Source organism: Lynx rufus, unplaced genomic scaffold (assembly GCF_022079265.1).
Source record: "Lynx rufus isolate CCGP_SWC_20201006 ecotype Redwood Valley unplaced genomic scaffold, mLynRuf1.p SCAF_3, whole genome shotgun sequence".
Classification (NCBI taxonomy): Eukaryota; Metazoa; Chordata; class Mammalia; order Carnivora; family Felidae; genus Lynx; species Lynx rufus.
The window spans coordinates 187050179-187075196 of NW_025814845.1; the positions used below are offsets into that span (position 1 = coordinate 187050179).

A 25018-nucleotide genomic window follows, 5' to 3' on the forward strand; every position below is an offset into this window, starting at 1 on the left:
CCTGTTTGGGATTCTCACTCTCTTTCCCTCCCTCTCTGCCCCTCCCCCTGCTTGTGTGCTATCTCTCTTTCTCTCTCTCAAAATAAGTAAACTTTTTTTAAATTTTTTTATTGTTTTATTATTTTTTAATTTTTATTTATTTTTTTAATTTACATCCAAGTTAGTTAGCATATAGTACAACCATTATTTCAGGAGTAGATTCCTTAATGCCCCGTACCCATTTAGCCCATACCTCCTCCCACAACCCCTCCAGTAACCCTCTCCTTATTACTCAGCTATTTAAGTCTCCTTATGTTTGTGTCCTTAAGTCTCTTATGTTTGTGTCCCCCTCCCTGTTTTTATATTATTTTTGCTTCCCTTCCCTTATGTTCATCTGTTTTGTGTCTTAAAGTCCTCATATGAGTGAAGTCATAAGATATTTGTCTTTCTCTGACTTCACTAATTTCACTTAGCATAATACCCTCTAGTTCCATCCACATAGTTGCAAAGGGCAAGATTTCACTCTTTTTGATTGCTGAGTAATACTCCATTGTGTGTGTGAGCATGCATGTGTGTGTGTGTATATATTTATATATACATATATATATAAATATATACGCACACACCACATCTTCTTTATCCATTCATCCATCGATGGACATTTGGGCTCTTTCCATAACTTTAGCTATTATTGATAGTGCTGCTATAAACATTGGGGTGCATGTGCCCCTTCAAAACAGCATACCCGTATCCCTTGGATAAATACCTAGTAGTGCAATTGCTGGGTCATAGGGTAGTTCTATTCTTAATTTTTTGAGGAACCTCCATACTGTTTTCCAGAGTGGCTGCACCAATTTGCATTCCCACCAGCAGTGCAAAAGAGGTCCTCTTTGTCCGCATCCTCACCAACATCTTTTGTTGCCTGAATTGTTAATGTTAGCCCTTCTGACAGGTGTGAGGGGGTATCTCATTGTGGTCTTGATTTGTATTTTCCTGATGATGAGTGATGTTAAGCATTTTTTCATGGGTCGGTTGGCCATGTGGATGTCTTCTTTGGAGAAGTGTCTATTCATGTTTTTTGCCCATTTCTTCACTGGATTATTTGTTTTTTGGGTGGTGAGTTTGATAAGTTCTCTATAGATTTTGGATACTAACCCTTTATCGGATATGTCGTTTGCAAATACCTTCTCCCATTCTGACCGTTACCTTTTAGTTTTGCTGATTGTTTCCTTCGCTATGCAGAAGCTTTTTATTTTAACAAGGTCCCAATAGTTCATTTTTGCTTTTGTTTCCCTTCCCTTGTCCGGAGACATGTTGAATAAGAAGCTGCTGTGGCCAGGGTCAAAGAGGTTTTTGCCTGCTTTCTCCTCTAGTATTTTGATGACTTCCTGTCTTACATTTAGGTCTTTCATCCATTTTGACTTTATTTTCATATATGGAGTAAGAAAGTGGTCCAGGTTCATTTTTCTGCATGTTACTGTCCAGTTTTCCCAGCACCACTTGCTGAAGAGACTGTCTTTATTCCATTGGACATTCTTTCCTGCTTCGTCAAAGATTAGTTGGCCATATGTTTGTGGGCCCATTTCTGGGTTCTCTATTCTGTCCCATTGATCTGAGTGTCTGTTCTTGTGCCAGTACCATACTGTCTTGATGATTAGAGCTTTGTAGTACAGCTTAAAGTCCGAAATAAATAAACTTTTTTTAAAAAATGGTTTAAAAGTGTATGCTGGGCAGAAACTCACTGAGCCCTGAGCACACTGATCGAATTTCCATGTAATTCTAGCATGCTCACTCCATATGCTCATTCAAGCTATTCTGTTTTAATAGGAAAGGAATATAAATAGTTCATTAAAGAAATTAATAGCTAATTGAAGTGGCCACCAAGATACCTCCATGCAGTGAACTGAACAACATCACAATGGACCCCAGGTAGTGACTGGGAACCAGCTGCTGGGAGATGCATCCTCGGAAATGAACCTGCAGCTCTTTGTGTCCATCCAGCAGTGCTCTTCCGTCTTCTGTCATGGACACTTTTATTTTTTTTTAAGTTTGTTTATTTATTTTGAGAGAGAGAGAGAGAGAGAGAATGAATGGGAGAGGGGCAGAGAGAGAGGGAGAGAGAATCCCAAGCAGGCTCTGCACTGTTAGCGCAGAGCCCAACACAGGGCTGGAACCCACGAACCGTGAGATCGTGACCTGAGCTGAAACCAAGAGTCAGAGGCTCAACCAACTGAGCCACCCAGGCGCCCCGTGTCAAGGACCGTTTTATAATCTGAGGTTCCCAAATCTTTTATCCACTCCATGTGGGGAGTATAGATATTTGAGCCTGTAGCATTTCATCCTGCGGGGACTGCCGGTGATCCAGTCATCCAGAGCTGGGTGACCACACGTCGGTGCTGTGCTCTGGTCTCAGGAGGGCGCAGAGCGTCTGCAGTTCTTTGGTTATGACTGTGGTTTGCTTTTGGTCAAGAGCCAGCCATAAAAGGGTGTGGGAGTGCGGACAAGAAATCCATCATAAAAAACCTCTGATTCCTGTCTTTTGGATAAATCCTGTTTCAAGGGCTAGTCCTGACACCATTTGTTTGGTTTTATATGAGAGAAGACAACTGGAAAATGGCTCCTTTTTAAAAAAGTGTATTAATGTTTATTTGTTTTTGAGAGAGCGAGAGAGAGAACATGCATGAGGGGGGTAGGGGCAGAGAGAGAGGGAGACACAGAATCCAAAGCAGGCTCCAGGCTCTGAACTGTCAGCACAGAGCCCGACGCGGGGCTCAAACTCAAGAACCGTGAGATCATGACCTGAGTGGAAGTCAGATGCTTGAGCAACTGAGCCACTAAGATGCCCCTGGAAAGTGGCTTGTTAGAGCAATGCATAAATATGTCACTTCAGGTTAATTAAAGTGGTCAGTTTCTTTCATTTGAAATGGACATTGTCTTTGAGCCAGCTCTGAGTGAATCCCACAGTAGAGTCAAGTTGAAGTGACTTTATCGATGTCGCCTTATTTTTTACATTTTGAAAATGTTTCCATTTAAGATTTTTTTTTTTCTCTTCTCCTTAAGGACCTGGGAAGAGCCAACAGACAGAGACCTAAGGTGAGTACACGATGTCAGCCCTGCTAAGCCCTGCTGATAACTAGTCTCCAAGACTGGTAGAAACCTTGGGGATCAATGTATGGCTTATAGTTTTCTTTCTGTTCTGACTTACACCACCCTTGGGTTTGTTTGTTTGTTTGTGTGTTTGTTTTTAATGTGCTCTAGCCACCAGCACCTGAAGATCTTGCAGTGATTTGCTTCACCAGTGGAACTACAGGTAAGGTTTGAAATGCAGTTGCTTCTTTTTTTTTTTAATATGAAATTTATTGTCAAATTGGTTTCCATACAACACCCAGTGCTCCTCCCAAAAGGTGCCCTCCTCAATACCCATCACCCACCCTCCCCTCCTTTCCACCCCCCATCAGCCCTCAGTTCTCAGTTTTTAGGAGTCTCTTATGTTTTGGCTCCCTCCCTCTCTAACCTTTTTTTTTTTTCCTTCCCCTCCCCCATGGTCTTCTGTTAAGTTTCTCAGGATCCACATAAGAGTGAAAACATATGGTATCTTTCTCTGTATGACTTATTTCACTTAGCATAATACCCTCCAGTTCCATCCACGTTGCTACAAAAGGCCAAATTTCATTCTTTCTCGTTGCCAGGTAGTATTCTATTGTGTATATAAACCACAATTTCTTTATCCATTCATCAGTTGATGGACATTTAGGCTCTTTCCATAATTTGGCTATTGTTGAAAGTGCTGCTATAAACATTGGGGTACAAGTGCCCCTATGCATCAGCACTCCTGAGTGGCTAAAATGAACAAATCAGGAGACTGTAGATGCCGGTGAGGATGTGGAGAAACGGGAACCCTCTTGCACTGTTGGTGGGAATGCAAACTGGTGCAGCCGCTCTGGAAAACAGTGTGGAGGTTCTTCAAAAAATTAAAAATAGACCTACCCTATGACCCAGCAGTAGCACTGCTAGGAATTTACCCAATGAAATGCAGTTGCTTCTAAGTGGTATCTGGAGGTGTGTATTCCCTGCCCCCTTTCTTGGGTGACCGACAGGTGATGTAGTTGAACTACAGATGGACTAAAAGCAGAGGAGACAGAAGTGTTGCGAGCGCAGTGTCCTTGTGGCCCTGTCAGACATTCCCAGAATCTGAGTGTGCCGTGTATTTCCTCAGACATTTATTGAAGGCGACAGTGGATCCGCCCGTTTCTTGGGATAAACCAACATTTTATTTCCAGAAATAAAATTCCTGTTTTCTCCTCTTCCCACTACACACGCCCTCTAACACTCACCCATGTTAATAAAGGTTGTTTAAGACAATCTTTTCATGTAAAGGATTGCAGATTGTTTAGGGATTTAATGTCATTCAGCATCTGGCTTTCACAGTTGCACCGAACACTAGAGGCATTTGAGGCCCCAATTATACAGGGTTCTGGGCTTCCTTAATTCCTGTCATTTGGGGATGGCGTTTCTTTAACTTGGTTTCTGCTCATGTGTGTTCCTCAGGCTACCCCAAAGGAGCCCTGATCACTCATCAAAATATAGTGAGTGATTGTTCAGCTTTTGTGAAAATAACAGAGGTAAGTGTTGGGATATTGCCATCTTTCTTCACGCTCAGTGGTTGGCACTAGGCCTCAAGAATGAAAGTGTTTTATGGCAGAACCGCCATGTTTGGTCCCTGCTGTGTTTGGAGCACTGTTTGACGTGGGGATGAGGTCTGAGCTCTAATATGGTCTAAGATCACCTTCTCTCAGATAGTTTTCATTGTGGACCCAATCTCCAACTCCTGCTTGTGACCATTAAGCTGAATTGACGGACAAGTTATTATAACTTTTATGTAGTAACACTTCATGTGGGTACTGCCCTATAGAAATGTTTCCAGGAGAGGACCAAGAAGAAATGACTCTCTAGTGCTCCCATGCTGGGGTGGGGAACATAATTTCTTTAAGCAGACAATGAAACGTTAAATGCTGCGGAAGGTTTTTGAATTACTGTCATTTATTACAGTTGATCTGACTTCTATTTTATGAGAAGATTAAAACCTTGACCTTCAGTTGGTTTCTTATTAAAGTTTGCCCTCCAAGTGTCCTAGTCTGTGGGGCCGCCATAGCAAAATAGCACAGGCTGAGTGACTTAAATGACAGACATTTATTTTCTCACAGTTCTAGAGGCTGGAAATCCATGATCAAGGTGTCAGTAAATTTGGTTTCTGGTGAGGGCTCTCTTCTGGCCTCCTCGCTGTGTCCTCACATGGCCTTTCCTCTTTGTGCACACAGAGAATGAGAGAGAGGTTTCTGGTGTTTCTTCCTCTGCTTCCAAGGGCACCAGCCCTATTAGATGAGCCCCCCAGTTTATGGTCTCATTTAACCTGAATTACCTCCCCAGGGGCTCTATCTCCAAATAGAGTCACACTGGGGGTTAGGGCTTTAACATAAATTTGGGGAGGGGGACACAATTCAGTCTGTAGCACCAAGGGTATATTTCAAACTTGCCTTTTTAAAAAAAGTACTTATCAAGCAATATCATGCCTTTCCCTCATCCCCGTGGCACATTTTACATGATTTGCTTTTGCGGTCTCTGGGAGGGTTGCGTAGGTCCTAATTTTTGTGCTGGGAGCCTGTGCTGAATGGTTTTGGGGAATGTGCATCTTTGGTGGCTGGAGAAGGTCTGTCTCTTACCTACACTCACACTTTCTTAGTTCCCAGTTCCTTTTTCGACATACAACTTTATAAACAGAATTCAATATTTAGTGCCTCATCCACCTGGAATTTTAATTTCCTAATTAGCCTTCAAAGAAAACTTAAAATAAGGTTAGTGGCTCATGGAGGCGAATGGCTACAAACTTTGTTTAAAATTAATTATACTATCGGGGGCACTCACAACTTTGTAAAACTTCTAATCTTAGTAACATACATGGGGGGGGGGGGCGGGTACCAAATCAGAAAATTGAAAAGTATAGAAATTACCGAGTCTGACTCCTCATTATGTAGCGGTTTCCTACCAAGATGTACTATTTGGGACGCAGATCACGCTTGAATAAAATTAAGCTAAGATTATGGCATGTTCAGCCTCCATCACCTGCTTCTGGAGCTGCTAAGTTTGCTGGTCACCACATTATCGTGAGGGACAGGCCAGCTTCAAGGAGGGAACGGGCACAGCCCAGAAATGGTTGCATAGACACCCGACAAGGCCTCCGTTTCTTAACTGGTGTGGCAACAGCTGCTGTAAGGCAGCCCCTGCTTTGGCCAGAATTTTGTACGTAAATAACATGAACATTCTTAGCCTTGAACCGGAAACCAGATGCCTTGCTCAATCCAGCTGCAACCTGTATCACAATCAGCATTTTATTGCAGATGGTGCCAGATCAGAGCTTGCAGCAAACAAATCAAGATTATTTTTCATGGGGTGAAGTAGGCCATTCAGGTGAAGACGTTAATCAAACTAAAATACTCAACATGCGTTTATACTATAAAAGAGCTTGGAAATTCAATTTCTCTTCTCTCGTCCTTTCCCTTTTCAACACAATACACTATCTTATGTTGTAATAGATCTTCTGTTTCCACAACATAATATGTTACCTTGTGTTGGAACGGACCTTTTACTTCTTAAGGTGAAGTTGAGCTTACTGGGCTGTGGGGTATCATGTTAAAGCACATGATTCCTTAATATCCCAATCTGGACAAAATCTGCCTTATTTTGATTAACGTCGTCACGAGTGGGTTTACTTCATCAGGAGTGAGCTCTACTCTAACTGTATAATTAAAGTGTTGATTTTCATTTAATCCTTTGGAGAGAAACAATTTCAGAATGTAAGCAAAAGCTGTTTCTCCTTGGTATTGAGGTATTATGTGCTCTGAAATTCAAATGGGGAATTGCTGGGAATCTTAATGCGTTTCTGCTTGCTGGTATCTGTTTGCAGAATACAGTTGATCCTTCCCCAGATGATACTTTGATCTCATTCTTGCCTCTTGCCCATATGTTTGAAAGAGTTGTAGAGGTAGGCCCCTTGTTTTACTTTTCTTGCTTGCTTGCTTGTTTTTGTTGTGCTAAGTTGTCATGTTTTACAGAAGGTACTTGCCCTGAATGCCAGTGACACACACATTTCGTTTTTGCCACTCGCACACATGTATGAGCAGCTTCTGCTGGTAAGTCTTATGTGTAGACTGTCATCCCCACAGTTAATTCTTTGCTCAGCCCCGTTTTAGAAATGGTGCTGATTATTTTAAGGAGTATAAATTTGGGGGTGGGGGTCTGGATACTTGAACTGTATTTTTTTTTAAGTTTGTTGATTTTTGAGAGAGAGAGAGAGAGAGAGAGAGAGAGAGAGAACAAGCAGGGGAGGGGCAGAGAGAGACAGGGAGACACAGAATCCGAAGCAGTCTCCAGGCTCCAGCTGTCAGCACAGAGCCTGACGCAGGACTCGAACTCATGAACCGTGGGATCATGACTTGAGCCAAAGTTGGACACTTAACTGACTGAGCTACCCTGGCACCCCGATATCTGAACTTTATTAATCATTCATTTTAAAATTAGAAGCTCAGACTTTCAAAGGATATGCACGTGGGCATGATTCCAGAAATTTAACTTTAAAAGTAGAATTTTTATGAACACCATCCTACAAAGCCTTGAGAGGCTTCTGCCTCTGTAAGAAGTCTCTATTTTTGATGGTGCTTGTTAATAGCGCACAAGTCGGCTTAAGACACACTTTTTTTCACCAGTATTCTCAGTGCCCTTGGGAAAGCAGGGTGATATACAGCTGACCTTTGCCCGGGCTCCCTGTGCACAACTGTGAGACTAGTTTAAAAACTGACCGATGGGGCGCCTGGGTGGCGCAGTCGGTTAAGCGTCCGACTTCAGCCAGGTCACGATCTCGCGGTCCGTGAGTTCGAGCCCCGCGTCAGGCTCTGGGCTGATGGCTCGGAGCCTGGAGCCTGTTTCCGATTCTGTGTCTCCCTCTCTCTCTGCCCCTCCCCCGTTCATGCTCTGTCTCTCTCCCAAAAATAAATAAAAAACGTTGAAAAAAAAAAAAATTTAAAAACTGACCGAGAACCATCTCTTTTCCTTCTTGGACAATTTTGGATCGTATACTTCTAGGAAAAAAAACAATGGGTGCCATCCATTCATTTAACAAATATTTACTGAGCAGCAGCTGTGTGCCGGGCACCGTGCGAGGTGTCTGTGACAAAGAGGTGACTAATCCAGAGCTAGCGGCCCTCTGATTGGCTGCTGCCCTTAAGGGCACTCTTAGCCCTAAAGGATCAAGGGTCACGAGATCCTGTCTTCCATCTGTTACCTCTGCTACTGCACACCTCAGGAGATCTTGTGAGTTTCCAGAGTGATCTCAAGCGAGCTGATAATGGACCATGTATAACTAATGGCAGTTTTGGAAGGATGCCTGGGAGGTCGGGGCACACCTGAACAAAAGCCCCCTGCGCTTGAAAATTTCAACCGTGAACTGTGGTGTCCCTTTCCAGTGGTTTCTGCTTTCGGGCCTGAGACCATTTGTACTTCCGTGACATCATCTTTTGAATCTCTCTTTCTTTTTAAAATTTAAAATAGGCTGACTGTCAAGCACTTATGGCTTGCCAGTGCCATTTGCACCAGACAGGAACACATCCACACAATGGATCCTACAGCAGGCCACTCTGGTGTTTGATGGCCCAGGATGTCAATGGCGACATATCCAGTGGCTTTTCAGAAATTTTTAGTTAGATTCAGATTTTCAAAATGGAACTTTAATAAGCCTGGCAAGTAGCCAAGTTTGCAACGTAGCTAGGTTTTTGTTTTGAGAATAAATTAGGCCTAAAGTTTCTAGAAGAGTAAAATACTTGGATCACATGACATTCACCACCCATTTATCATAAACCTAAAACAGCGGAAGCTCCATCATCGTCCCTAAAAACACCACTGCCTGGTTCTTAACCAGCTCCTTTATCTTCAGGATGATCAAGAGAAATACCGCATTTCCATGTTGTGCAATGACTGGGGAATGTAAGAACACTTTTTGAAAAGATACCCACGTGTAGAAACTTCAGGCTTTCTGGAAACTGGTCCAGAATGCTCAAGCTGAAGCCCTGGGTATCTGTGTGTATGTTGTGTAGCGCCTGTTGCGATGCTGATGTTATTTTCGTTTCCTGCCCTAGTGTGTAATGCTGTGTCACGGAGCTAAAATCGGATTTTTCCAAGGAGACATCAGGCTGCTTATGGACGACCTCAAGACACTTCAACCCACTGTCTTTCCTGTGGTCCCCAGACTGCTGAACCGGATGTTTGACCGAGTAAGTTCTGAGCAGCAGAGAGGGGGGCCTCGAGTCCGAGACTTGGGTTTGAATCGGGCTCAGCCGGGTACCTTCTGTTCCCATGGTCTCAGGAAAGCGCAGTTTACCCATCGGTAAAACCAGAAATCATCTACCTCACAGAGCTGTTGGTTAGGACTCTGAGAAAAAAACAGGCCAACAGACTTTGTTAACTGAAAGGCCCAACACAGGTGTAAGTGGGAGGTCATCTTATTTGTACAGTAAACTCTTTTGAGCCTCTGTTCTGTCATCTGCACGATGAACTGTTCCCTCCGCCCCATGCTGTGTAGCTCATAAAATTGCTAATCGCATCACATGAGAACAATAACTATGAAACGACTCTATAAATTGTAATGTCCACGCACACATAAGATGACTTACTTAGCCACATAGAAAGAAACGACTGAGCCAAGCCAGGGATGGAGAGAATGCCAGCCTCTCCGTAGGGCGTCACTGTGGCACGGACCACACATCCTGGGCCAGACCAGCTTGTGGCATGAGCATTCTTCAAGATGAATTTGGACCGGGCAGTTTTCATGCTCTTTATTGGAAAGTAGGGCTTCTGTTATCTATGAGAACCTGCTTGGTTTTTTTAATGGTTCTTTAAAGAAACTTTTTAAAATACCTTGATTGAGATACAATTTACCGTCCGTATAATTCACCCATTTAAGTGTAAAATTCAAAGGTTTTTAGGACATTCACAGAGCTCTGCACCCATCACCAGAACCCATTTTTACTACCTTGAAAGGAAACGCTGTACCTGACCCATAGCTATCCCCTACCGCCTTCTACCCCCAGGCAAAATGAATCTACTTTTTGCATGTATAGATTTCCCTGTTCTGGACTTTCATATGAATGGAATCATGACATATCTGTTCTTTTGTGTCTGGCTTCTTTCACTTAGCGTATTTTCAAGGTTCATCCATGTTGTAACATGGGTCCGTACTTCATCCCTTTAAATAGTCAAGTAATATTCCACTGTATGGTTATAACACATTTTTTTTTTTTAAAGACACATTTATTCAGCGTCATGATCAGACTATTACATTTAGCAATCAACAGCATGGGTGCAAAAAAAAAAAAAATCTACATTAAAACCCTTTGTTGGAATGCTTTACACTTTCCACAGGACAGAAACTAAAATAACCTGTTATACAATTAGTCACAAATACAGTCCTCAAGTTTTTTGCCCATACACATGAGTATTGTCTAGAACATGTCTTCTTTGTAGCAGCTAGGTCCTGCCACCACTGTGCTTGGCTGAGTTCACAAATCTGTTGGAACCTGTAGCTTCCCTGTCACTTCTCTGGCTCTCCTCTCCTGCTAAGCTTTGTTTCCTGGCAGTAATTAAAACCTTCTGCCACTGCCATAGCTGCTGCTGCTGCTGGGACCGCCATAGCCGCCTTGGTTTCGTGGTTTGGCAAAGTATTGGCCTCCACCACCATAGGGGCCAGAGCTTCTGCCTCCAAAATTTCCTCCTTTCATGGGTCCAAAATGTGAAGATTGATTGTTGTAATTGCCAAAATCATTATGGCTTCCACCACCTCCAAAGTTGCTTCCATCGTTACCAAATCCGTTATAGCCATCCCCACTCCCACCACCACCTCGACTGCCGCCAAAGCCACCTCGCCCACTGAAGTTTCCTCCACGGCCAAAGTTGTCATTCCCACCAAAACCACCTCCACGACCACCACCGAAGTTCCCAGGACCACTTCGACCTCTTTGGCTGGAGGAAGCACTAGCCATCTCTTGCTTAGATAAAGCTTTCCTTACTTCACAGTTGTGGCCGTTCACAGCACGGCATTTTTGAATGACAATCTTGTCTACAGAGTCAGGGTCGTCAAAGGTCACAAAAGCAAAGCCTCTCTTTTTGCCACTGCCTCGGTCAGTCATGATTTCAATCACTTCAATTTTCCCATACTGTTCAAAAGAATCTCTTAGATGATGTTTTTCAGTGTCTTCTTTAATGCCACCGACAAAAATCTTTTTCACAGTTAAGTGGGCACCAGGTCTTTGAGAATCTTCTCTCGAGACAGCCCTCTTTGGTTCCACAACTCTTCCGTCCACCTTGTGTGGCCTTGCATTCATGGCTGCATCCACCTCTTCCACAGTGGCATAGGTGACAAACCCCAAAGCCTCTGGAGCGCTTGGTGTTTGGATCTCTCATTACCACACAGTCCGTAAGCGTTCCCCATTGCTCAAAATGGCTCCTCAGACTCTCACCGGTTGTTTCAAAGCTCAAACCTCCAATGAAAAGCTTCCGCAGCTGTTAGGGCTCTTTGGGAGACTCTGACTTAGACATGACGGCGGGGGGAGGGGAGACTTTCACGATGCTTACTCGGCGGTGTCCACGGGCAGAAAGCTATAACACATTTTTTTTGACATAACAAGATCAGTCCTGTTATAATGGTTTGGCATTTTATTTTTTAAATTTATTTATTTAAATTAAAGTTAATTAACATTCAGTGTCGGGGCGCCTGGGTGGCGCAGTCGGTTAAGCGTCCGACTTCAGCCAGGTCACGATCTCGCGGTCCGTGAGTTCGAGCCCCGCGTCGGGCTCTGGGCTGATGGCTCGGAGCCTGGAGCCTGTTTCCGATTCTGTGTCTCCCTCTCTCTCTGCCCCTCCCCCGTTCATGCTCTGTCTCTCTCTCTGTCCCAAAAATAAATAAACATTGGAAAAAAAAAAATTAAAAAAAAAAAACATTCAGTGTCATATTGGTTTCAAGAGCAGAACCCAGTGATTCATCACTTACATATAACACCCAATGCTCATCCCAACAAGTGCCCTCCTTACTGCCCATCACCCATCTAGCCCATCCGCCCCCACCCAACACCCTGCCAGCATGCCCAGGCTGTTCTCTGTATTTGAGTATCTTATGGTTTGCCTCCCTCTCTGTGTTCATCTTATTTTTCCTTCCTTCCCTTCTCCTATGTTCATCTGTTATGTTTCTTAAATTGAACAGATATAACACATTTTATTTATCTTTTCATGCATGGGTGGGCATTTGGGTTGTCGTCCCTCTTTGGCTATCATGCATAATGATGCTATGAACATTCATGTACAAGTTTCTGCATGGACACGTGCCTTCTTTTCTCTTGGGTACTTACATTGGAGCGGAATTGCCGGGTCACATGGTAACTCTGTGTTTAACTATTTGAGGAACTGCCAGTCTACTTTCCAAAGTGACCGAGCTGTATGACGTTTCCCACCCCACCCCCAGCAACGTAGGGGGGGAGGTTCCAGTTTCTCCGCACCTTTGCCGACACCTGTTGCTGTCTGACTTTCTGATTCTAGCCATCCTCGTCGTTTTGAAACCTTCTCTTTTCTTGACCCATCAGATTTTTGGGCAGGCAAACACCACCCTGAAGCGATGGCTCCTGGACTTTGCCTCCAAGAGAAAAGAATCAGAGCTTCGCAGTGGCATCATTAGAAACAACAGCCTGTGGGACAAACTGATCTTCCACAAGATACAGGTGACAGACTCAAAACTGTTGTTTGTCATGTAAACTAACTTTGGCTTCAGAGTTTCTATGAGGGCTCTTTTTTTAAAGCAAAGTATGAAGGTAAGAGAGAATGGCATGTTTTTATTAAGTCTGGCACATTTCTAAAAATTAAGGGCCAAGCCACTAAGTAAACCTCAGTATCCAGTATAAACCTGAGCAACGTGGTGAGATGGCAGGGAAGGAAAGGAATCAGGGTATTAGAGCTTTTCTAATTGTTTATTTTGCTTTGCTTTCTGAAACAGGTATGTTACTTTCAATGTCATTTTTTAGGCACAAGTGATAAAGAATGTGGAATGACGATATTATGTCCAAACAAATGCCAAAAAATGTGGTGTTTGCCCCCAGTCCACCACACTCTTGTGCTAATTCCTTAAAAATACATGCAAGTAGGGGCACCTGGGTGGCTTGGTCAGTTGGGCATCCGACTTCGGCTCATGTCATGATCTCACGGTCCGTGAGTTCGAGCCCCGTGTTGGGCTCTGTGCTGACAGCTCAGAGCCTGGAGCCTGCTAAGGACTCTGTGTCTCCCTCTGTCTCCCCCTCCCCCCACCCCCCCTGCTCAAGGTCTGTCTCTGTCTCTCTCAAAAATAAATAAACATTAAAAAAATAATATTTTTTAATTGCAAGTAAAAAAACAAAACAAACCAATACCCACAAGTAGTGGTGTTGGGTTATTCTTCATACCCATTGAGAGTGAAGGGTGTCGCTTCGGCTCCAGCCAGGCATTCCTCCTTTGAACGCCTGTGAATTGTGTGTGCATGGGTGAGCTCTGTGTGGCTGCGGAGGAGGAGTGGTGGATTGGGGGTACTGGGTTCCCAAAAGGTGTCTTGGAGAAGGCCACCAACGTGCAGCCGTTTGACCCTCACTGTCTCCTCTCTCCTTGCCTTGTAAGTCGAGCCTGGGAGGAAAGGTCAGGCTGATGGTCACAGGAGCCGCGCCCGTGTCCGCCACCGTGCTGACGTTTCTGAGAGCAGCGCTCGGCTGTCAGGTGAGATGGGTGTCACTGCAGCCGATTGTCTCCGCCTTTTCCAAGCCCAGGAATCTCCTTTCCAAAAGTCATCCTTATAGTTCGGTGTCTTATTTTGGCTGAGAAGATCGTGTTATGCGTAGGTTGCTCGGAGAAAGGAGCGTGTATATCTTTAACACGAGGCGCGAGAAGATGCATCTGTGGCCACCACGGACTGTGTGATTTTCTCTAGGGTCAAGCACAGTCCAGGAGACTCGCCTTTAATCAGGCCTGAGGTATAGAAATGGGTCACAAGCGATAAGCCCCACTTGCAAACCATGGAGAAAAACCTGCCTTAAAGGGGTTGGGGGAGGCAGGAGAGACTGGGTGACATATAAGACATGCGTGGGGCAGAGCCGAGAGCTCACAGAGCCAGGACATTCCCGAGTGGGTGGTGTGCAGTGTGACCTGTTGGGCCATGTCAGTGTCCCCCTGGCCTGTCTGCAGGAGGTTAAGTAGAAGAAGATGACCATGGACAGAGGCTGGTGTTTTGTGTTGGGGGTGAAGATGTTTGGGTGCCATAACAAAGCCGTAGCAGTAGCCTACAAATTTACCATATCCGGAAAACCTTGGTTTGCAGGCATAATTCGTTCCGGAAACATGTTTGTAATCTAAAGCACTCCTAAGTCAAAGCAAATCTCCAGAACCATTGGCTCAGCTGTGATCGTGTGACGTTCGGCCTCACATACTGCTCCTATTGCAAGACATCGCTCGTTTATCAAGTTAAAACTCATTAGAAATGTTTGCTCGTCTTGTGGAACACTCGCGGAACAAATTACTTGCCATCCAAGGTTTTACTTGTACAACATTTAAAAAGAGATTTCACTATGGTCATGGTCAGCTGTTGCTCAGGAGTTACAAGAACTTAATGATTTGTGCACTTGCAGCATGGGTGTGACCGTTGCCTTTAATAACGTTTCATCTCTTGCTGGTCCAGTTTTACGAAGGCTATGGACAGACTGAATGCACTGCCGGGTGCTGCCTGACCATGCCTGGAGACTGGACAGCAGGTACGCATAGCGGGCCACTGCTTATTGGAAGCCTGTTATTCCAACCAGAATTACTGGAATTGGGTTCATCATTGGTTCATTAACCACCTTAAGTTCTGTGTCTCAAGTGATTAGGCCTTGGGGCAGCCTCATAAATCAGGGCGCCTGGTGGAGAACAGCCGCTGTGGCAGAGCAGGATGTGCTTTGAGGACCCAGCTGTAACACAGGGGGCAATGTACCTAGATTCTGAGGCTGACAGCTGAGACATGATGCCCTTTTTACCGGGTTCAGAATGTTGGGCCCAACACAGCCTACAAGGAATTGATTGGGGTCTAATTACATGCTGGTAAATTTGAATTGAATTTACACTGGGTGCCGTGCTAGGTGTCGAGACCGCAGAGCAAAAGAAACAAGTCCTTTCTCCGAAAAGGCGCAAGTAGAGGCAAATACGGAAGTCATCGATGGAGCAGCTGTCATGGATGAGGTTGTGTGTTAGGTGCTTGAGATGTACATCATGTGCACTTCATCGCATCCCTGTGAAGCAGGCCCTGTGACCCCGGAGAGGAAGTGATTGTTGATTAAAAAGCGTGTAAATAATGTATAAGAATTTGCACAGCAGTAGGCTTTGCAGCCAGGATTCCAGCCCAGGTCTGACTGCAAAGTTTCTGTGCTCTCCTCTGTAGCACACAGGTAGTACAGAGTTCTCCACTCTGCAGACCCCGCTGATTTATTTGGCGTGTTAGAAATACGAGCGCGATCTAGTAACATGGATTCTAGTGTCTGGGACCCTAGTAGCACAATTCTGCTGGGACTCCCACCAACTGTCTGTGACCCTTTTTCATGGTTTAACTTAGGCAAAAATTATTAAAACATAGGAGGAATTCTTTGTGATGCTCTTAAAACCTGTCTCATTTCTGTTATTTGTTTGTTTGTTTGTTTGTTTGGGAAAAGACAACCCCAGTCTGAACCACGTTGGGCAGGAGAGTTGAGTTAGCTGTGAAAATAAGCACCATCATATCTTAATAAACTTAAATCTAAAACAAGTTCTCCCATACGTAAGGAAGTAAAGACAGTCTTGGTCAGAGCCAGGGGGTGTGGGAGAGAATAAACCAGGTTTGGCAAAGCTGCACATATTCTTTCTTTTCTTTTTTTTTTTTAGTAAATGTTTATTTGTTTTTGAGAGAGAGAGCGTGAGTGGGAGAGAAAGAGGGAGGCAGGGGATCAAAAGCAGACTCTGTACTGAGAGCACAGAGCCTGATGCAGGGCTTGAACTCACAAACCGTGAGATTATGACCTGGGCTGAAGTCAGACGGTTAACCAACCGAGCCCATCAGGCACCCCTGTGTTGTTTTCTTACAGAAAGCAGGGATGTTAAGTCTGTTGAGAGAGAGGCGGCAGGTGATAAGCAGAGGCCATCGGATCGTGGGAGCCTAGTGGAACTTTTAGAAAGCTTGCTTCCGGGTGTTTGTAGAAAACCCTTAAAACCAGCAGCCAAATTATTTCTACTCTGAAAAATAATTTGGAGCACCAAACTTGGGAGAGGTCCCTGAAAGACTTTTGAATACTTGTCTCTCTTTGAAGAATAAACACTCTATGTTCACTTCCTGTGGGGGGGGGGGGACAGGATATAATGGGAGAAAACAGAAGTTTACACCAGCTGTTGTTATTATGAGCAGGAGCAGGCTTGTTTGCTATAAAAGTAATTCGGCTTCAGGGTATTAGTAGTCCTCCTGGGAATGATCATTCTTTTATTGAACATGCAGGCCACGTTGGTGCCCCAATGCCTTGTAATTTTGTAAAACTTGTTGATGTAGAAGAAATGAACTACCTGGCAGCCAAGGGCGAGGGCGAGGTAAGTGAACCCCCCTCCCCCGCCCCTCGTCGTTCACCCTCATCGCCATTCCTCTGACGGCCGGCCGTGACCCCTGCACTGCCGTGACCTCGGCACTGTCATGTAAAGGCATTGAGCTTGATGTCATTGGTGCTCCGGGATCCAACAGGCTTCTTTCTGAAGGTTCCTGATGCGGGAGGGGTACCACTAACATCTCTTCTATCAGACACCAGAGGGACTTGGGCTTCAGAGCGTGCAAAGGCTCCAGTGCTTCAGGGTCTAGAGCACAGCTCTGGTGGGCTAATTGCCCTGGATACCTGTTAGCGAGCTACTGGCTAGCGGAAGGAAAGCCTAATGACTTCAAAGTGATTTCATCCCCCTTGGGGCTTTCCAGCAGCTGTGAGCAGGAACCTCAGGCAAGCATTAGCCCTACAACCTGACTGCAGCTGAGGTCGTTAAGACAAGGAAACAGGAGCATTGGAGGTACCCCCAAGATCCCAGCGTGGCTTTGGTAACTCCTGGGTTATAGAATTCAGGGCTTCTGGCTAAAGGTGGAGACACGTGCACACACACACACACACACACACACGCACCCCAGCTTTCTCTGGACAGCCCCCAGTAAATGCTGTTAACAGATTATCTTTTCCCCCCACACTTCCGTCAAGATGTAATCGACCTACAACACTGTATGTGCTGTATGTTTAAACGGCACAGTGGGGCATCTGGGTGGCTCAGTCGATTAAGCATCTGACTTCAGCCCGGGTCATTATCTCACGGTCTGTGAGCGTTCATGGGTTCGAGCCCCTGGGTGCCTCGGTCAGTTAAGTGTCTGACTTCAGCTCAAGTCATGATCTTACGGTTTGTGAGGGTTTGTGGGTTCGAGCCCCGTGTTGGGCTCTCTGCTGATAGCTCAGACCCTAGAGCCTGCTTCAGATTCTGTATCTCCCTCTCTCTGCCCCTTCCTCACCCACGCTCTGTCTCTTTCTCTCCAAAATGAATAAACGTTAAAAACAATAGCTAACCAGCATGATGATTTGACATACATATATTGTGAAGTGAATTACCCACAATAAGTTTCATGAATATCCATCATCTCACATAGATATAAGAAAAAAAGAAAATTCTTTCCTTGTGATGAGAACTCTTAAGATCTCATTTTTTAACTTTTTTTTAAAGTTTACTTCTTTTTCGAGAGAGAGAGAGCAGGGGAGGGGCAGGGAGAGAGAGAGAGAAAAAGCCCAGCGTGGAGCCTGACATGGGGCTCAAACTCATGAACCATGAGATCATGACCTGAGTCAAAATCCTGAGTCAGATGCTTGACCAACTGAGCCACCCAGGTGCCCCTCATCTCTTAACATGTAAATATATCACATAATAGTGCCAACTGTAGTCACCACACCGCACATTCTGTCCCTGGTACTTCTCGTCTGACTAGAAGTTTGTACCTTTTCACCCCCTTCCTCTACTTTCTCCTCACCCCCCTCCATGCTTTTCCTCTTCAGGTGTGTGTGAAAGGGCCAAATGTATTCAAAGGCTACTTGAAGGACCCAGCAAAAACGGCGGAAGTTCTGGATAAAGATGGCTGGTTACACACAGGGGACATTGGAAAGTGGTTACCAGTAAGCTCTCCCCTCCCCTGTTCCCAGAGACTGTTGTTTTCTGCCACAGGGAAGAAAATGTCCCATGGGTTGCAGGGGGCGGCCTCATTTTTCTCTTTTCCTGCCAAGGGGGTATGGTGTAGGCTCTTCCATTTCCTGAAGGGCACACGCTTACACTCTGAGCGTGCCCGGGTAGGATTTTCATCTTAACTATAACAAATAGGTTTGTTTTTGATGCTTGACATCCATTCTGGTGGCTGCTTCCCATTTGAAATCCAGAGAGACTCCGTACGGCCTTTTATATATCCGGACTGGACCTCGATGTTAAGGCCTTGGTTTAACAAGGTGTGGGGAGCACTGTGGTAGGCCTCCGGGAAGGTGTGGTGGGCAAGAATTTGTGAATATATGCGTTTGTTAGGTCTGCCATCTCATTACAAATAGGATAAGTGTTCCACGGATTAGGCCAGCTCCTTTGGATTTAGTCTTAAATTTATGTAGAGAAATCCCAGAGTCCACCATAAGAGGGAGAGTCATGTGCACGAAGCCACATCCATAGGTTTGGCCAATTTTGCTTGCTGTGGTACCAACCACTGCTTTTTCTAAGTGGTTAGTATGTTTAATTACAAGCACTGAAATGGCTAATATAATTTTCATGATTGTGTATTGGTCGATTCTTATAGATTTAAGGTGCACAATACTCCCCGAAATTTTTAGTGAAGTGGAAAATCCGCCCCCCATCCCGCCGAGCCAATTAATTCAGACTTCAGCATACCCCAGTTATTCAGAAATAAATTAAGTCCCTCTTTCCAAGTTCAAGAGGGATTACGTGTCAGTTCTAATTCTGGCTCTGGCGCTAATGAACACATTTCATAATCTCTCTGGACCTCAGTCTACTCCTTGTGAAAATGGCGCAGAACCAACATGGAATGAGAGAACCACAGAAACTCCCCAACAGCTGACTTTTGGAAGCATAAGAATGACCCTGGGATGGGGATGGGTTGAATGGGGTGAGGTTTGGGTTACCAGAGGCGGGCACTCCTGACAACTGGCCAGTCTAGCGCAGAGATTGTAGCCTCCCCACGGTTATCGTGTGGGCAGCTGACCGACGCTGCCCCGGGGGCCGGGAGCAGTCCCCTCCCCCGCCCGCCCCGAAACAGTGACAAAGGAAGCAGGCGTTCGGCCTGTCTATAGCAAACATCCACTGAGCCCTCACTCTGTGCAGACAGAGTGCTCTGGGAGGATACGTCCCTGTCTGTACTCTCAAGGAGCAGGACTCATTCTTGGGGGGGAGCCAGATAGGTAGCAAGCCACTAGGGACGAAGTGAAAGCATGAGCTCTGGGGTCCCTTCTCTCTCTCTCTCTCTCTCTCTCTCTCTCTCTCTCTCTCTCTTTCTACTTGACTCACTGGCCTTGGGCAAGTCACTTAGTCTCTCCAAGCCTGAGTTTGCCTCTCAGATGGGCTGATAGCTCGCCTCTGTGCCATGTTACCAGGATTAAATGATGCCCTGTGCAAAGTGCCCTGAACTGTGTGTGACTGACACGGGGCGGGCAGGGGCAGGGGGCACCAGCCACGGACCCACTGCCAGCCCCTCCCTCCCCTCTAATAAACAGAATGGTACCTTGAAGATTATCGACAGGAAAAAGCACATATTTAAACTGGCGCAAGGAGAGTACATAGCACCGGAGAAGATTGAGAACATCTACGTGCGAAGCGAACCTGTCGCTCAGGTGTTTGTGTACGGAGAGAGCTTGCAGGTACGGGCCCTCTGCCCTGGGAGCCATGTCACGGGGGCACGGCCAGGCCTCGCGCTCCGGAGCTTTTCAGTGCCACGGGGAGTTGGCGATGGGTATTGAATTGACTTTCATGTGCGACGTGCCAAGTACTACTGGGTTTTGCTGCCTGGCATTTCTTATCCAGAAGAGTTTTTCTCTTTAAATTGCATATTTTTATTTTACCTGGCTCGAGTGGCCTGGTGTACCAAGGGGAGTTGGATAAAGATGTTAGGGAGTGAGGAGGGCACCTGTTGGGAGGAGTGCTGGGTGTTGTATGGAAACCAATTTGACAATGAATTTCATACTAAAAAAAAAGGTATGAGGGAGTGGGTACAATACACTTCTGATTTAATTATGAAAGGAAATATTGATACGTTGATTATGAGAAAGTTTAGGATTTTCAAACATGTTAAATGCAACGTAGCTATGCTGTGCCTCCTGAACTGTTTTTGAGCAGTGGTGGTTCTGAACTGGTATATATACATAAAGTTGAAAACCAAGGTCAACGCTGTAGGGGCACGTCTCTTTGCAAACTGTGGGGCGGATGATGGCAAGGAAGAGAAAGGGGTCTGGTTTCCTGAAAGTTCATCTTTTTTTCAAATCTTGAGACTTTTGAATACTTTTAAAAGAATATTTTCTTATCTTGTAAGGAATACACCTATTTTTCTTTGAGTGTGTACTGGGTTTTTTTGACCTGGTACCTTACCATGCCTTTGATTTTTAGTTTTATTGTTACTAAATTGTAAAAAAGAAAAAGGCGTTAGAGATTGAAAAAAAAATTTTTTAATGTTTTATGTTTGAGAGAGAGAGAGAGCACAAGTGGAGGAGAGACAGAGAGAGGGAGATGCAGAATTGGAAGCAGGCTCCAGGCTCCGAGCTGTCAGCCCAGAGCCAAACGCGGGGCTCGAACCCATGAACCGCAAGATCATGACCTGAGCTGCAGTTGGCTGCTTAACTGACTGTGCCACCCAGGCGCCCCGCCCACCCCTTTTTTTTAATGTTTTGATTATTTTTGACAGAGAGAGACAGAGTGCGAGTGGGGGGGGGGCAGAGAGAGGGAGACAGAATCAGAAAGATTTAAAGAAAATGAATCTGTATAAATTTTCTTTTTTAGAGAAGTTATTTGATGATATCTATTGCCCCACTTGCTTATTTGATGCAGTTTTATTAAGATCTGTATATATATAATATGCAAAAGTAAATACAAATTAGGGTTTTGTCAGATTTTGATGCCCAGTGGCCCTTTTAAAACATTTAATCGCAAAATTCCTGATGCTGGGTGTAGTTTACAGCTGGGAGTTCTTAACCTGGGCTCCATCGACCCCTGGGGCTGGAATATGTTCTGAAGAGAGCGTCCGTGACCTCTGTCAGATTCCCCCGGGGTCCGTGGTACAAGATGACAAAGAAGCACTATCTCAGAGTATCTGCATCAAGCCGTGTCCTAACTCACTCGTCTGTGTTAAAGGCATTTCTCATCGCAATCGTGGTACCGGATGTTGAGACGTTATGTCCCTGGGCCCAAAAGAGAGGATTTGCAGGCTCCTTTGAGGAACTTTGCAGGAACAAGGTAAGGCTCCGAAGCGTGTGGTCCACCTTCCGGACCTTCGCCTGGCGCCGGGCCTGCCTCCAGGGACCTCCAGCACAGCAAGCGTGTTGTTTTCTTGCCTTACTAGGATGTCAGAAGAGCCGTCCTAGAAGACATGGTGAGGCTCGGGAAGGACTCTGGCCTGAAACCATTTGAACAGGTAAGACTTTTCATCACGGCGCACGAACCCCTGCAAAACAGGTTTCCGACTTGAGGATTTCGTGTGAGTAGGTGTGGAGCACGAGGTGACCTAAAGAAAGCCACGGGGAATGCATGATGGAGCGGCTCGGCAGCAGGAGGGGGTTTCTGTAACCAAGGAGTAGGCATTCTCCTTTCCTGGAGGTCGGGATCCAGGCCCGGATTCTGTCGTGGGCATAGCCCCTACGCCGTGTGGACAGAGCCGGCTGGCCTGAGTCGGAGGGACTGGACCGGCCACAGGGCCTCCGTCCCTTCAGGTCTACGGGCTTTTTAGATTCAAGTTGTGTCTGCCCTCGTTTTTGCTTCAATCACCTCATTTATTTGCAGGTCAAAGGCATTACTCTCCACCCCGAATTATTTTCTGTCGACAATGGCCTCCTGACCCCAACAATGAAGGCTAAACGGCCAGAGCTTCGGAACTATTTCAGGTCACAGATAGATGAACTTTATTCCACCATCAAAGTTTAACGTGAGAAAGAAACCACACACCTCCAACGTCTCCTACTGATGGCCTTCACGTTGGTAATTTTGACTAGAGCACGCGTAGGAAAGGGAGCGTCCGTGTTTGACTTGTGCATTCGGGGTTCTTGTCATAGGAATATTAGAGGACGTGGAACACTGCCTTACAGTCCCCTCATGTTGCAGACCATGCTTATGGTGACACACAGTTTCCAAAATGAGCCTTAAAATTGTAAAGGGGGAACTATAAATGTGCTAAGTTATTTATGACTTCCTCAGTTTAAAAAAAAAAAAAAGGCGGGTGAAAACTTCTGTCTCCCTGTTTTTCTAACCAAGGGATTAGGATTTTGCTGCAAATTCTGCATTTGTCTGCTGCTCTCGAGTACAGTGCCCTGGAGGGAACCTGTCCCTTAAAAACAAGAACTGTCCCAGCTGGAGAACATCACAAGTGGACCAGAGATTCTTTTTTAATCCCTGCCTCCTTCCCTTCACCGCCTCACACGCACTCTGACGACCCCTCTGATCCCGGGGTATGGAGCGCGCACGCTTCCCCGCTGTCCCTGTTGTCCCGTAGGAGCAGAAGTTTCCCGGAGAAGGACAGAACAGACTCAACTGAAAAGAGCACAGATTACGGAGTCTCCGATGAATTGCTGCTCACCTGAGCAAATGAATGGATTCTGGCATCCGTGGGGCAGAATGCGCTCAGACCCTCTTCTCTTTGCCCGCTTCCCTCCCTCCATCCTTTCCCAGGGGTTATTAAAAAATCTGCCTTAGACTCTGCAGTGAAGAGAAGCATTTCAAGAAGGAAATAAAATCACCTGGGTCAACCATGCTCAACTGTGACGCCTGTGTAACTGCTCACTTTATCTTCACCGAACCAGTCACTATTTGTGATGGCCGATGGAGTTTTAATGTGGTTTTCATATCAGAAGATTACGTTGTGATTAACGGGCTCCCCCCCGCCCCCAGTAAACTCTCAGGCAAGGCATGTCTGTCAAAATATTAAGGGAATAGATCTACTTGGGTACTTATTGAAATGGACAGTAATAAACACTCTTACAATGCTACCTGATTTTTATGAAATGTATTTGCCAAGCCAAAATTCTAGGATGTAGAAATCTGGAAAATTCATTTCCTGGGATTAACTTCTCAAGGGATTTTTTTTTTTCTAAGTTAATTTGGGAAATTAGCTGCATTTCACTTTACTGCAAGTCTTTGCCACGTGTGACTGAATCAAGTTGTCATTTCGATACCGAAAGCAGTTGGTTTTGGATTTGTGAGCGTCCATGTATTATACAAGCACAACAGGGTTTGCACTAAAGAATTGTCATTGTAGTAACACTATTTGGTAGCCTAACTTCGTACGTGTATTCTTAATTGCACACAAAGTCAATAATTTGTCACCTTGGGGTTTTGAATGTTTGCTTTAAGTGTTGGCTATTTCTATGTTTTATAAACCAAAACAGAATTTCCAAAAACAATGAAGGAAACCAAAATAAATATTTCTGCATTTCAAGTGGGTGAAAGCCTCTCTTTTCGTGTCAGGGGTAATATTCGGGATAGCCTTGCATGTGCACAAGGGAGCCGGAAGGGCCCTTTGCCTCAGCCCCGCCCTCCCGTGTCTTCGCCGACGCTTACAGGGGCCAACCGGGGCCCCTGGCTGGGCTCTCTGGCGACAGCCCTGTTGGGTGGTGAAGAAAACCATGGTGTGAGCAATATAGATATTCTTGGAAATGCAAATTCTTTGCTGGGCAGCCGGGTTTCAGGAGACACTGGCTGTAGTTGGGTTTGATTCTGTGTGTTTTAGTAATTCTCTTACGAAGCACTGTTTTAGATGTCTCGCTTACAGCAGCTGCCGTTTTCTCTTCCCTTTTCCTCTGGTTCCACGCTGTGCTCTCGTTGTAAAGATTTCCTCTTCAGGTGCTCTGTAGTCCGCCCCCGGCTCCTTATGGAGTCTGTGACGTTGAAATCCACCTCCTGCCCTCGCTCCCTCCCTTAAATCTCATGTTTGGTGTGGAGATGTTTGGTTTCTCCCTCTAAAGCTCAAACCCTCTGCGCACATCTCTTGAAAGCCTCCAAACACGTTCTGCCTTTTGTTTGAGTTATTAAATTCCTTATCTTGTCTTCCCTCATCTTTCTCTTCTTCCCCTGAGTTGAGGAAATGTGAGTTTCTTCACACTAGGACATGACCTCCTTTTCCCTCCCTTCGTGCCCAACATGGCTTGCACACCAGTAGGAGTTCATTAAATAAATCCCATTTAAATAGGGGATTCCCATGTAAATATGAACAAATACTTGGAATTTTGAACAAAACTTCTCTTATAATGAAGCTGATGTACACGTTGGGTTTATCCTTTTTTTAAAAAATTGTATCCTGTACATAAATGTATCATCTTAATCGTTAAAAATATTTGTGTAATGTTTATTTCTGAGAGAGACAGAGTGCAAGAGGGGGAGGGGCAGAGAGAGAGGGAGACACAGAATCTGAAGAGGCTCCAGGCTCTGAGCTGTCAGCACAGAGCCCGACGCGGGGCTCAAACTCACAAACCGTGAGATCATGACCTGAGCCAAAGTCGGATGCTTAACTGACTGGAACCACCCAGGCGCCCCCAGTTAATTTTTTTTTAATGTTTTATTTATTTATTTTGAGAGTCCTAAGCAGGCTCCGCACTGTCATCACATAGCCCAACATGGGCTCGATCCCATGAACCGTGAGATCCTGACCTGAGCCGAAGTCAGACGCTTAACCAACGGAGCC

The 25018-nt window shown here is 45.3% G+C and overlaps 1 protein-coding gene and 1 pseudogene across 4 annotated transcripts in view; one reads left to right on the top strand and one right to left on the bottom strand.

Moving 5' to 3' along the window:
* ACSL1 (acyl-CoA synthetase long chain family member 1) overlaps window positions 1-23776 on the top strand; it is a 70959-nt gene extending 47183 nt beyond the window's left edge. Inside the window, exons 8-22 of one of the 4 annotated variants that reach the window (XM_047090659.1) lie at window positions 3040-3072; window positions 3238-3289; window positions 4528-4601; window positions 6941-7018; window positions 7089-7166; window positions 9165-9299; window positions 12657-12791; window positions 13714-13809; window positions 14765-14837; window positions 16580-16668; window positions 18150-18266; window positions 19857-20000; window positions 21484-21585; window positions 21692-21763; window positions 22129-23776. In XM_047090659.1, coding sequence (XP_046946615.1) covers window positions 3040-3072; window positions 3238-3289; window positions 4528-4601; window positions 6941-7018; window positions 7089-7166; window positions 9165-9299; window positions 12657-12791; window positions 13714-13809; window positions 14765-14837; window positions 16580-16668; window positions 18150-18266; window positions 19857-20000; window positions 21484-21585; window positions 21692-21763; window positions 22129-22269 — 1419 coding nt within the window. In that variant the 3' untranslated portion in view covers window positions 22270-23776. The remainder of the gene's footprint in view (window positions 1-3039; window positions 3073-3237; window positions 3290-4527; window positions 4602-6940; window positions 7019-7088; window positions 7167-9164; window positions 9300-12656; window positions 12792-13713; window positions 13810-14764; window positions 14838-16579; window positions 16669-18149; window positions 18267-19856; window positions 20001-21483; window positions 21586-21691; window positions 21764-22128) is intronic. The other 3 variants (XM_047090661.1, XM_047090662.1, XM_047090663.1) reach the window with 3 other exon arrangements.
* Window positions 10603-11628, bottom strand: LOC124520073 (heterogeneous nuclear ribonucleoprotein A1-like; annotated as a pseudogene).
* Window positions 23777-25018: the final 1242 nt, after the last annotated feature.